General features: G+C 36.3%; 1 protein-coding gene across 4 annotated transcripts in view; it reads left to right on the top strand.

Moving 5' to 3' along the window:
* The window catches only part of FBXO38 (F-box protein 38), a 110396-nt gene that overhangs the window by 47705 nt on the left and 48430 nt on the right, over window positions 1–14261 (top strand). For all 4 annotated transcript variants that reach the window (XM_020969110.2, XM_020969108.2, XM_020969107.2 and 1 more), the window contains 4 exons: window positions 1697–1834; window positions 6551–6688; window positions 10008–10101; window positions 10668–10798. In XM_020969110.2, the coding sequence (XP_020824769.1) occupies window positions 1697–1834; window positions 6551–6688; window positions 10008–10101; window positions 10668–10798 (501 nt within the window). The remainder of the gene's footprint in view (window positions 1–1696; window positions 1835–6550; window positions 6689–10007; window positions 10102–10667; window positions 10799–14261) is intronic.

Here is a 14261-nt window from a genome sequence, read left to right as displayed (position 1 = left end):
AATGGCAGAGTATGTTTAGGGCCATTTCAGAAATTGTTGGAGATTCTGTCCTAATCCCAAGCCAAAATTCATTTAATGATTTTTTAGGAAACTCAAATTTTAAACCTGTGTCACTTGATAACTTGGCAGATTCTTCTTGAACTTTTAATGGCAGATGACTGACATTTTTTATATCAATTGAGTATGATTTATGAACCCAACTTAGTTTTTTAGAATCAAAATTTGAAGGGAAGTATTTCTGAAATTGTATCTCCAGGCATTTCAGATGAATAATTATAACTCTTACAATTAAGTCTTTGAGAAGGTGATTTTCAGTTACACAGTCATCTGTAGCTATAAACATTTCTAAAGAACCATTTTCTGCATTTGTCTTCCATGTTAACTTTTTTAGTAAAACTTTCAGTTTTATCTTTTAACATAAGTCATTATGAAAAAAAATTAACAAAATCAGATTTCTGCTCAGTCAAAAATACAACAATTTCAGTTTCATTTTCAGTAATCTATTTAAACTTCACCCTCTTGGGAGCCACATGATTCAGCATATTTTCTTTTTCTTTCCAATTTAGGTGTACTACAACCTGGTAGAAAGACTCTACCTCATTGTCATCAGTATTTTTACGTCTTCTGTCTAAATTTAGCCACTTTTCCATAACCAAAAAATCGCTTTTGTCTTAAAATATAAATATTGTTGATAATTTTTCAAATAAATACTAGCTTTAGTTTATGAAATTACATTTATTTGTCCTTAATTTAAAAAAATGATGTTGACACTTACATAACACATACAACAGTGATGGTGGAGAAATGTTATTAAAGGGCTTTAGTCTTTACTTGCTGCAATTAAGCACTTAATGTTTTTGTAAAAGAAGGCGATAACAGCAATTTTAAAAATCAAATATTCTAACACAATACAATCAAATCATATATTAATACTTAGGAATGACAGTAGGAAAATATTAAAAATCTTTGTTTTCCATAATTAAGCTATTATGTTTCTGTAAGAGCAGAAAACTTTGTATATACACTAAAAACTCTGCATTCCTAACATACTATAGTCTCAAATCTGAGCCAAGGTGTTTTCTGGCAGTGTTCTTTCGTGTTGCATAGCATGACAGCATATGCAGTGCAAACTGCACATGTTGTGTGTTCAAGACCAAGGCTACAGTGAAATTGTGAGATACGACCAGAAACACCTTGGATTCGGTACACATTTGAATTAAGTTTTGTTTGTTGCATATTCAGAAACCTGCTGTTGCCAAATTTTTTGTGACCCCTACATTCAGTTACACCACTCTGTATGAGGTCATGACCCACAGTTTAAGAAGTGCTGTACCTATACCATATAAGTCTGTGAGCCTTTGAAAGCAAAGCCTGGGCCATTTTTCATCTCCATCTTCAGTGCTTTCTATATTGCTAATCATTTTTAAAAAATTGATGTGTAGATAAGTTTCAGAAAAGAACCGAGAAAAATGATCAGATTAATAGAAGTCTGTTTTAAAGTAAATATGTCCATGTGGTTCAGGATTATTTTAAATAGACCATACTTAATATGCATTGGTTAAATGAATTGCAGACGTTGAAGTCTCCCAGAATTGGTCAGTGAGATTTACTTAGAAAATACCTTCTTGGACTTTCTTGCTTGTGAAATAAGGCATTTGATTTTCATGAATTCTTGAATGCTTTTTTTTTTCCCTAGGGGTGAATGTTCCTGAAATTCCTTGTATCCCAATGCTAAGGCACCTTTATTTGAAGTGGGTGAGACTCACCAAGCCCCAGCCTTTTAAAGATTTCCTTTGCATCAGCTTACGCACTTTTGTCATGAGGAACTGTGCAGGTAATTATATGGTTGAGTGACAGAATTTTTATAAGTTACACACATTAAAAGAATCCTGAAGTAAAATTTAGTGTTATATACTCATACATTGAGCTAATTAGAACATTATTGTGCACTAAATGTTACTTCCTGAAGATAAGTAAGTTTGTAGCTTTAGAAGTAGTAGGAGCATTAGAGGTCATTTAATACAACCCCTTTTATCTTTTTTAAGCAGATGTAGGAAACTGAGGCCCAGAGAAACGAAATAATTTGTCCAAAGTCACACATATGATAAGTAGTGGACTTGAGGTTTGAGCCAGGTGCTCTTACTTCATTCTAACAAGTTCTATGTATTCCGCTACTCTTCCCTGAGGATTTTTGATTTGTTTTTTTGTTTGTTTTTTACTTCAAAGAAGTTTTGGAGGAGATCATGAAAAATACATTTAACTTTTTTTTTTCACTGTTTAAATATTTTATTTTTCCAATTACATGCAAAAACAATTTTTGAAAGTTTTTGAGTTCCAAATTCTCTCCCGTCCTATTCCCTTCTCCCCTCATTGAGAAGACAAGCAGTTTGATACAAGTTATACATGTACAGTCATGCAAAACATATTTCCATATCAGCTTGTTGTGAAAGAAAACACACAAAAAAGATATGCAAAAAAAGGAAAAAATAATATTCTTCCATCGGCATTGAGATTCTGTGAGTTCTTTCTCTGGAGGTGGATAGCATTGTTCATCATAAATCCTTTGGGATTGTCTTAGATCATTATATTGCTGAGAATAGCTAAGTTATTCACAGTTGATTGTCATATAATATTGCTGTTACTATGTACAGTGTTTTCCTGGTTCTGTTTACTTCAGTTTATATCAGTTCATCTAAGTCTTTCCAGGTTTTTCTGAAAGCATCCTGCCTGTCATTTCTTATAGCACAATAATATTCCATCCCAATCATGTACTACAACTTTTTCACCCAATCCCCAGCTGATGGGCATCCCCTCATTTTTCAGTTCTTTGCCACCATGAAAAGAGCTATATAGATCCTTTTTCTTTTCTTTCCTCCCCTCCCCTCCCTTCCCCTCTCAGATATAGACCTAGTAGTAGGTTGCTGGGTCAAAGAGTATGCACAGTTTTGTAGCCCTTTGGATAGAGTTCCAAATCACTCTTCCGAATGATTAGTTCAATTCACAACTCCACTAAAAGTGCGTTAGTGTCCCAGTTTTCCCATATTTCCAATGTCTTATAGGTATAAGGTGGTACCTAAAGAGTTGTTTTGATTTGCATTTCTCTAATCAATAGTGATTTAGAGTATTTTTTCATATGACCATAGATAGATTTGATTTCTTTGTCTCAAAATTTCCTGTTCATATCCTTTGGCCATTTATCAGTTGGAGAATGATGTGTATTATAAATTTGACTCAGTTCCTATATATTTGAAAAATCAGGTCTTTACCAGAGAAACTTGCCATAAAATTTTCCCCCGGTTTTCTGCTTTCCTTCTAATCTTGGCTGCATTTGTTTTGTTTGTGTAAAACCTTTTTAACTTAACGTAATCAAAATTATCCATTTTACATCTTGTTATGCTCTGTCTCTTATTTGGTTACAAATTCTTCCCTAATCCATAGATCTGACAGGTAAACTATTCCTTGCTCCCCTAACTTGCTTATGGTATCACCCTTTATGTCTAAATCATGTGTCCATTTTGACATTATTTTGATATATGTTGCGAAATGTTGGTCTATACCTAGTTTCTGATAAACTGCTTTCCAGGTTTCCCAGCAGTTTTTGTCAGATAATGAGTTCTTGTTCTTAAAGCTGGCATCTTTGGGTTTATCAAACACTAGATTACTGTGGTCATTACCCACTGTATATTGTGTACCCGGTCTCTTACACCACTCTATTTCTTAGCCAGTCCCAGATGGCTTTGATGGTTACCACTTTATAATACAGTTTGAGATCTGATTTGGCTAGGACACCTTCCTTCACATTTTTCTTCACTAATTTTGTTGATATTCTTGACTATTTTTTGCTCTTCCTAATGAATTTTGTTACTGTTTTTTGTAGCTCTATAGCATAATTTTATTAGTAATTTAATTGGCATGTCACTGAATAAATTAAATTAGATAAAATTGTCATTTTTATTACATTGGCTCAGCCTACCCATGAGCAATTAATATTTTTCCTTTTGTTTAGATCTGACTTTATTTATGTGAAAAGTGTTTTGTAATTATGTTTGTATTGTTTCTGAATTTTTCTTGGCAAATAGACTCCTAAATATTTTTATATTGTCTGCAGTTATTTTAAATGGAGCTTCTCTATCTCTTATTTTTGGATTTTGTTGTTATGAAAATGCTGATGATTTGTGTGGGTTTATTTTATATCCTGTAACTTTGCTGAAGTTGTTACTTATTTCAACTAGTTTTTTAGTGGATTCTCTAGGCTTCTCCAAGTATTTATTTCATCATATCATCTGTAGAGTGATAGTTTTGTTTCCTCATTGCCTATTCCTTCAGTTTCTTTTTCTTATCTTATTGCTATAGCTAGCATTTCTAGTACAATATTGAACATATTTTTAACCTTTTAAAAGGAAATCTGTCAAATCATTTCTCATGTCTCTCCTTTACATTCCATTCTAGTGTGATTCTTGATCTAGGCTTTCATCATTTCATCCTGAAATAGTTTCCTACTTAGGCTCCATGACTCTGTTCTGTTTCTAGCCAATCCATCATTTATACATTTTCCAAACTTGTTTTCCTTAAGTAGTACTTTTTATCCTGTCACTTCTGTGCTCAGAAATATTCAGTGATTCCCTTAGCTATAGCAGTAGGGTGCAGCATTGCTGCCTACTTTTCTAGGTCCTACTTGTCTGTACTTATTTCCTCCTACTTAACATTCACCTTTCCCCCCCACTTTCTTTATTGAATTTTATTTTATTTACAGTTCCAAATTCTCTCCCTCCATCTACTGAGAAGGCAAAAAATACAAAACCCATTATAAATAATAAATGACACAAGACAAATTTCCTCATTATCCATGTTCTGTAAAAGAGAAGCTTTTTCTTTGTTATGCCTTCTGAGTTCCTCTGTGTCTTTGCTGTTCAGTCATATCTGATTCTTTGTGACCCTGTGGACCATAGTATACCAGTGCTTTCCATGGAGTTTCCTTGGCAAAGATACTGGAATGGTTTGCCATTTCCTTTTTCATTGGATTAAGGCAAACAGAGATTAAGTGATTTGCTCAGTGTCTGAGGCTGGATTGGAACTCAGGTCTTCCTGACTCCAGACCCAAGGCTCGATCTACTGTGCTACCTAGCTGCCTCCATCTACCTTCTGCTTTAGTCCTACTTCTTCACTATCCCCTACATGGCCGTATTGGTTCTGACCTTACCTGCCTAGGATTATGTTGTGCTATCTTCACCTTGCCACTAATTCACAAGGTGTCCTTTGGACACACTTAATTACCTAATCACGCTTGGCCTCAGTTTTTTAACCTATATGATACACATATTAGAGGAGAAAATTTGTAAGTTCCCCTCTACTTCAAACAATCATACTGCATCTTCTATGAAGCTTTCTGTGACTATGTCCCTTCTCTGACCCCTGGTAGTACTTTAGAGTCATAGAGTTATGGCATGTAACAGTTGGAAGGGATCACATAGGTCATCTAGTTCAAAACGTATCTACATTTTATGTTTTGCCAGTGGATTATTTGTATTCTTTGTTGTTTCACTTGATAATTGTTTCGGGGTTTTAAGCTATATGCTTTTTAAATTTCTTATATCCTGCTGGCACAATGTCTGGCAGCTAATTGTTCAAAAATGTTTATTTGGTTATTGTTCATTGACTTGGTCAGGAGTATAGAATCACAGTTGTAACTGTGCTGAAGGAATATAGAAGGAACACCATGGATAGTCTTCATATTTCACTCAGATGTGTTTTTGCATATTGAGAACAAGGTCATTAGCAGGCTAACTGGAAGCATGGGATTTTAGAGCATGAAGGGATAGTAGAAATCATCGAGTCCGACTTCTGATTTTATGACGGGAGGAGGAAATTGAGGCTTCAAGAGTCACTTATGAGTAAATGGCAGAGCCCGAATTAACGTCCAGAGCCTTCTGACTATTTATTGCAAGGAGAAATATCATTATGGAGGCCCAGCCACTTTTGTGTCATTTTGAGGCACACATAAAATTTTGAGGAAGTTATTTGAAAAGAGGCCTAGTCTGAGGTCAGCACACTGAGGCTGGAAATGTGACCTGGATGAAGTCACTTCATCTTTTGGATCATTAATTCCTGAATCTGCAAAATGAGAAGTTTGGACTTAGGCTCTCTAAAACTCCTACGATTGTATTTGCAGGCACACATTTGAAAATAAATCCTGAAAAGTAAGTTTCCACTGTTCATCTTAAAAGTTACATAGAAACAGGTAAGTGACTCAGTAGGTAGAAAGCTGGACTTAACCTTGAAAAGACCTGAGTTCAAATGTGCCCTCAGATACATACTTAGCTGTGTGAGCCTGGGCATGTCATTTAACTTCTGTTTACCTCAGTTTCCTCAGCTGTACAGTGGAGATAATAACTACCTACTTCGCAGGGTTGTTGTGAGGATAAAATAAGAAAATTTTGTGAAGTGCTCTGCAAACTTTAAATAAATCACCATATAAATTCTAGCTATCACCACCACCACTGCCGCCACTGTCATATCATTATGTTATGTTGTGGGGTTTTTTTTCCCCCAGGGCCTACAAACTCTTTGAAGTATGTCCCATTGGTAACAGGATTAGCTTCTGCCCGAAACTTGGAACAATTAGAATTGGTTCGAGTTCCTTTTCTTGGAGGTCTCATCCAGCATGTAGTTGAAGACAGTTGGCGATCAGGTATGGTTCTTTCATTTATTCTTTAGTATTGTGCAGTCTTTGAAGACCAGTAAAAAATTAATTTCCTTCTGCAGCTTCATTTTTTTTAAAGGTCATTCGTTTTAAAAGTGATAGAAATCAGTTGTTACTAATCAAACCTTTCTTATGTCATTTGAAAAGAAGTGGAGCAAGAGACCTTTTCTTCTTGCTTGTTGCTTGATTACTGATACATTGAATCATGTCTTGAGGCTGTGTATTAGAAATTCTATTTGATATATTTTTGTGCCATTTAGAGCTTGGTTGAATAAGACTTCAGAGTTTCATGACTTGGGATTTGCAACTCAAATCTCTTATTCTACCTTTCATGTGATACATCAAATACGTTTAGGAAAATAACCATTATTAATTATTAATGAAATGTGTTAAAGGATTAAAAATTGTCATATGGTAAGGCATTAACATTCTGACCCCAGCTAGCAAGTATCTGTAGTAAAATAATTAACAAAATTCATGATAATAGAAATTATTATAAAATCATATTGGTTGTAATTATATCATTATGCCAAGAACTTTTGATTTCATCGGTTTGGGGGAAGGGAAAGAAGCTTTTTGCTTTCAGAGATGTTGGTACTCTCTCCAGGGATTGTTTCATACCTGCCCATCTTGTTTAACAAATATTCTTTCATTAGTTCTCCCTGAGTGGTCCACACAATGGGTTGGGAATTAAAATCATCATCAACCAAATAAGCAACTTACACAAACTAGGAAATCCTAACCTATCAGATATCCAGTGACCATGCAAAGTAGAATCGACTTAAAAATACCCTTCTTGTTGATAGCGTATGAGTGAAAGTGTAAGCAGGTTTAGCTTTCAGACATCAAACAGAAGTTGTGATGCTGCATATAATTTTAAGTTTTATGCTTAAAGCTAGAAATCAAAGTTCAAGTATTCAAGATGCGTATGAGTAAAGAGAAGGTATCATAGCATGAGCAATAGTGCTAACATGTAAAAGAAAATTTAGAGCAATTTTCATTAAAACACTAGGAAGAACATGAGTCTTCTGAAAATACTTTATGAGTTAAGTAACTCTGGTATATGCATGTCTGGTTGAGAGGCAGCATGGAGCAGTGACTAGAGAGCTGGCTTTCAGGTCAAGAAGACTCATGCTGACTGTGTGGCTCTGGGCAAGGCATTTAACCACGCAGTGTTCCAGATAAACTTAGAATACTGTGTGTTGCAGAAAAGTTGCCATTCTGCATTGGGGAATACAGTTTTCTCAACAGAATCTCTTGTCACTGAAGAAATCATAGGTCCTGACCAAAAACAAAAATGTGCTTGGTTATAGGAGGTAAGGAGAAGGAAGTGGGCTTCCTAAGTCTAAGTGGGAGGTATTTAGAGATTAGTAGCTATTCAAAACATTACCATAAAATTGATAATAACAGCTCATATTTGTTGTTTTGGGGTTTTAAGTTTTACAGACTTTCTTCACAACTGTCCTGTACTTGGTGCAAATGTTGTTTTCCCCATCTTAAAGATGAAGCTAAGGTTAAGTGATTTGACCATGCTTACATAGCTGATAAGTATGAGTTGTGATTCAAACCCAGGTCTATTAATTCTCAAGTCTAGGATTCTTTCTACAATGTTGTGACTTAAACGGATTGATTACTAGGGTATAAGCTCAGAGAGCTGAGGTTACACATGAGGACCTCATAAGAAAGTCAGAGACCGCTTAACCCTAGTCACTCCTTGATTAATACCTTTCAATAATTGAAGGTATGCTCAAATCCTCCAAAGCTGCATGGAGGGGATTATACATTCTGAAAAGCCATAGCAGTTATGCAAACACTAGATGGCCACTACCAAGGAAGAAGGGCTTCATGTATGGGCCTCAGAATGGACTTTGTGACTATAATTTGAGGACTTGCTTAGTTAAATGCAGAAAAATTCATTGCTAGAAGGTTGTCCTGTAAGACATTGTGCTAAAAATTTTAGAGGTAAAAAAACCTTTTTTGGCCACAGCAACCCATGAAGACCAGTTATTAAGAGTGTAAGAGAAAGTTGTGATCTGTGTCAGTAATATTGAAGTTAAAGTATTGAAGTTTAAAGCATGCCAGTAAAGAGAGCCTTCTAGATTTTTAAAACTTCCTCAAGGGCAGGAACTTGTTTATTTTTGTCTTGCTCTGAGCATAAAGCTTAATAAATGTCTTTTGAATGAATAAGACTAACATCAGGTAAGGGAATGGAAAGTCCATAACTGTTATTCTTGATCTTGTTGCAACAGTATTCAAGTTTTGACTCAGAAGTGATCATCTTCAACTCCTCACCCTCTTACTTTCCCACATCCAATTGGTTACCAAGTCCTATCAATCTTACCTTCATAGTATCTCTTGTATAAGCTGCTTTTTCTGTTAGCATGGCTAACAGAGGCCAGGCCTGGTGCAGTGACCCTCATGACCTCATGCCTGGACTATTGCAGTGGCTTTCTGGTAGTCGTCTTGCCTCCAATGTCTCCTTATTCCAGTCCGTCTTCCATTCACCTATCAGATTGATTTTCATACAGCAGAGGTCTGACCATATCACCTTCTGCCCCTCTTCAGTAATTCCAGTAATTTTCTGTTACCTCAGGGAACAAGGGATATGATCCTTTGCTTAGCATTAAAAGCCCTGCATAACCTAGTTCCCTCCTATCTTTCTAGTCTTCTTATACCTTTCTCCCTTCTACTTGCTTTACGAGTCAGTGACATTCTGGTTCCAGATAGTTCTGCTGGCTGTCTCCCATGCCTTAAGACTGCCTTCATCTCTGCCTCCTGGCTTCCCTGATTTACTAATCCCCCTAATGTCACTAAGTCCACCTTTTACAAGAAGCCTTTCCCAGTCCTCTATAACCTTAGTTTAACCCTTTGCTCTGAAATCATCACTAATTTATCCTGAATTTGTCTTGTTCTAAATAATTTTTTGAGACTGGTTTTTCCCCCTAGTCTTTAGCATAGTTCTTGGCACTTAATAAATGCTTGTTGACTTATGATTCACACATTACCCAGAAGTCTGCAAATTCATGAAATTTCTATTAAAATTTCTCTCTTGACAATTCACTAGCTTTCTTTAGGAAACGTTGCATCAGTGTCCATTTCCAACATTTTTTAGGAAGTAGCCTTTATTGTAATCCATCTTTAGCAATTGGCAGGCTTGAACAGGAGTGCTGGTTTGATTTCCACTGACTATAATAATTTTGTATATATACCATTGTCGTGCCTAAAATGTAAAGTTTGAAGTAACAAGCTGATTGGTCAGAAGAAAAGCATGCTTTTAATTCTCTGTTTCCTCCCTTGCCTTGTCCAGGTGGTTTTAGAAATTTGCACACTATTGTTTTGGGAGCTTGCAAGAATGCTCTTGAAGTAGATCTTGGCTACCTCATCATCACTGCTGCTCGAAGGTATGTATGTCTTCTTTATTCCTCTCATGTTTCCCTTGGAGAAATTACACACCATTTTTCCTCTTGGGTTGCTAATGGAACAATTTTTTCAAGTAGGACTTGACCACAAGGTTCTGAAGAGTACTGCTTAAGTTACTGAAAAAAAAATAGATAATAATCCACAGTGACTTAGCTGCTTTATAAAAGTTATGAAGGGTGACTAGTTTAGACTATTTCAGGCTCTTTACTAAAGCAGCAACTTCCTGTGTTAGAAGGAAGGGGAAATCTAAATACCACCATTCTCTTCATTGTTTCTCAGTGTAAATATGGACAACTTTGTTACAGGAGGCCCAGACCAACTGAAATTGTGATGACACTTGAGTAGTGAGAAAGTCTAGTGATCACTCTGGGGATTTGTCTTTGGTATCCATGGAATCAACTTCATTATTTTGGTTGGCTTCTGTGATGTATAGTGATGATCCTTGGAAAGAACTATTTTCATAAATGATTTACAAAAGGTGTCTGTGACTTTAGTGAAACCTTACTTGACTTTCTTTGATCTCATCTTTGTATTCCTTTCTTCTTAGGTTACATGAAGTTAGAATCCAGCCTTCTCTAACCAAAGATGGCGTCTTTTCTGCACTTAAGATGGCAGAATTGGAGTTCCCACAGTTTGAAACCCTCCACTTGGGATATGTAGATGAGTTTTTACTGCAGTGTAAGACTTATTCTACTTTTGTCTTATCCCTAAGATTGCTTCTCTTGAACCTTAGCAGTTGAATCCCAAAGTTTTGATATACCGTATTGTCCCATATATAAGGTGATCTCAAACCTAATATGATTTTGCTTTTCAAAGAAGAGGTTTCCTTATCTGTAAAATTAAGGAGTTGGACTGAATGATCTTTAAGGTCTCTTCTAGCTCTGTCTTATAGGAAAACATTGTAAAATTAGAGCATTTGGTAGGTTTCTGTATTTGCTGTGGACCTATCATGTGAAACATCAAAATATTAATCAGTACAACATCACCAACAAACAACAGATAAGCAGAAGAGAGTTGTTTGCAAATGTTGCCTGCACAATTTCCTTATTTTCTCTCACTGCCTAAGCCCTTTTGCCCTGAAGCTTCCTTTTCCCACAGTTTGTCTTCCATTTGCGTTTATTATGCTGCGTTTCTTGAAGCCTGTAATAGTACTCTCAAATAAGCATCCATTCCATGCTGCAGTAGCCATTCACACAGTAAACCCACTGAGGGTTTCTTGACTTTTCCAGATGGTGTTAGAATATGATCTTCAGTGAGCAAGCAGTCCATACGCTCTTTCTGCAGGTTGTCTTTGAAAGGCTTGTTCACAGCAACAACCTAGAACCTGCAATTGGGAAGTCATCCCTTCAGGTATACTCATCAAAGTCATTATACATTGCACGAACTTATTTTCTCACCACATTAGTTAAATGCTCAGAAAAGGCATATTTTTTTTATTTTGCAAGAAATCTGTACCTCCTTGCCCCATATTTTTACCAGCCTGAAAAAAGATCCAGAGTTAATTCATTGTTTTTCTTGAAATTCACACCTAACATTCTCTTGCCATTTTAAAGTGAGGCAATTCAATTCATAATTTAAAAAGATCTTGAATGGGTCCTAAGGAGATTGATCAAGTTGTTAAAGGGATTAGTGGCTTTGCCTTGAGTGTAGCAGCCTTATAAGGATTTCTGGAAGGAATCAGGAATGTTAGGCTTGAGAATTTAAGGTCCTTGAGCCATTGTTTTTGTCTTTGTATTCCCTGTTTTGTGCACTTAGTAGGTACTTAATAAGTTTGTTAAATTGAATTCAGAAGAAAAGCAGGAGAAAGAGGGGGTGGCGATAGAAAGGAATTACAGCCCAGGTAGTAGAACTGGAGCAGTAGTTCTAAAGAGGCATATTTAGTTTTGATTTAAGGGAAAACTTTGTAACAATTTGAGCTGGCAAAAATTGAAATAGGCTGCTTTGGGAGGCAAAATCAGTGGGTTCCTTACTACTAGAGGAGTCGTAAATGGAGGCTGTTGTAGAATGGATTACTCAATTTTTTTTATAGGTTGAATAAAGGTGGCTTTTGAAGTACCTTCCAACTCCCAAATTCTGTAATTCCACTGATTGATTAAAAGCCTACAATATGCAAAGTACCATTTGGGTACTGGGGATAACAAAATTGAGATCAGGTACCTTCTTTGCCCTCATTGTATTCTCAGTATAACTAAGGGGATATCACACAGAAACAACTTATATATTCCATATTGCATAATGAGTGTAGAAAAGAGGTGCAAACAAAATTCTGTTGAAGTTCTGAGGAGTAAAAAGATCACTATTGATTAAAAGAGGGGAGGCAGCATTTTAAAGGATGGTGAAAATTCAACAGATAGAATGGAGGACATCTCAGGCATAGGGAAAAGAAGGAGCAGAATCAGGAAAAGCATAGAATGTGCAATAAGGATGGCTATTTGTGTATTATGTTAACCGTGGCTGCAGTAAGGCTAGAAAGAGCAGTAATACCATACTGTGTGCTACAGTTACCCAGAAATAACAGTTGGAGATTTTCTAGGTATAAAGTGAAAGATTTATTACGTTCTCGCAAGAAGCAGACGTCTACTTCGTCCGGCAGTCCGAGTGAAGCGAGGCAAAGCACAAGGGTCAGAACAAAGGTTATATAGTCCTAATGCAGAGACACCCACCCATCACTGGCTGTAAATTCCCATTGGACAGGAATTTCAGCCTTACAATCTAAAACGCGAAAATCTACCCCAGAAACAATTATTATATTATATATTAAATCATTATAATACTACCAGTCCTAGCTATTTTATCCTTATTTAGCATTAGCCATTACCTAATACTAATGTAACAGTACAGATCATGTGTTTTCTAGGAACTTGAAACTTGGGCCTATTCAGGCTAGCGGAACCAACCTTGAGTTTGTAATAGTCTACAAAACTGTTACACTCAGTCCATCTGAGAGATCTCACACTGTTTACATTGTCTCACTCAACATTATCAAGGTCTTTGCATACAAAGCTAAGGAGGTTGAACTTCACCTGTTAGGAAGTTAGGAGAGATTTTAGGGTTCTGAGCAGATGAAGTAATATGGTAAGATTTATGCTAGTAGTACAAAAGAGGGAGTTTAGTTCCCTTGGTTGAAAGTTAACTTAAGTGTTGTGTATCCTTCCTAATTTCCAATTGATTTTACAATTATTTCTTACCTTTTGTGTATGCACAGTTATTAAATGGTGTTAGCAAAAAGTGTTAACATCTGGTCCGCATTCAAAGTATAATTATGTCTTTTATATAAAATGAGAATATAGCATTAGGTGGAAAAACTGATCTCTTTCTAAATAGTCTGGAAATTGTTGCTCAAAGCTAGTCTTCTACAGAGCAAATCCACTTTAACCCATCATCCTTTTACACCATCCTGGACTGGTTCTGAATTGGGATGCTGTACATCTGTAATGACCTCCTTAGGAGCTTTGTGTCTTTTTATAACCCAAAAACATTTTTAAAAGCAGCTAAATAAGTATTTGCTTCTTTGGCACTCTTGGTCTTAAAATTGGCATTGTGATTTCTTTGATATTTTGACTTTGTTATAATTTCATTCTTTTCTGCATAATCACTGCAGACAGATTTGCCCAGTTTTGGAAGCTGGACTTCCAGACTTTGAACTCTCATCTCTCAATTCTCCACCCTTCTCCCCTTCTCCTTTCCTGAAGTCATCCCAAGGGTCTCCCTCCTGAGACAGGTTTTAGAGCAGCCCTTGAAACGATATGGCCTAGGGGCAGTTAGGTGACTCGGTGGATAGAGCTCTGGCCTTGGAGCCAGGAGGACCTGAGTTCAAATCCGTCCTCAGACACTTGATACTTATTAGCTGTGTGACCCTGGGCAGGTCACTTAACCCTGATTGCCTCATCAAAAAAAAAGGAAAAAAAGAACATATGGCCTGAAAAGGGCATGTGAGGCCACTCCTCTAGAATATGCGTGATATAGTGAAAGAGCACTATATTTGGACTTGCAATTCTGTAGCTTATTGGACTCAAGAACAAGCCCATCACCTGGAACCTTGGTTTAATTCTCTACTAAAGGGGAAACTTATGTCAGATGATCTTTTAAGATCCCTTCTGGCCCTAAATTTTATGATACTAACAACTCTTTGGGGTTCTAA

This window comes from Phascolarctos cinereus, unplaced genomic scaffold (genome assembly GCF_003287225.1).
Source record: "Phascolarctos cinereus isolate Bilbo 61053 unplaced genomic scaffold, phaCin_HiC Scaffold_2;HRSCAF=192, whole genome shotgun sequence".
Taxonomy (NCBI): domain Eukaryota; kingdom Metazoa; phylum Chordata; class Mammalia; order Diprotodontia; family Phascolarctidae; genus Phascolarctos; species Phascolarctos cinereus.
Note: the sequence above shows the minus strand (reverse complement) of the source record. Positions and strands in the feature narration are given on the sequence as shown.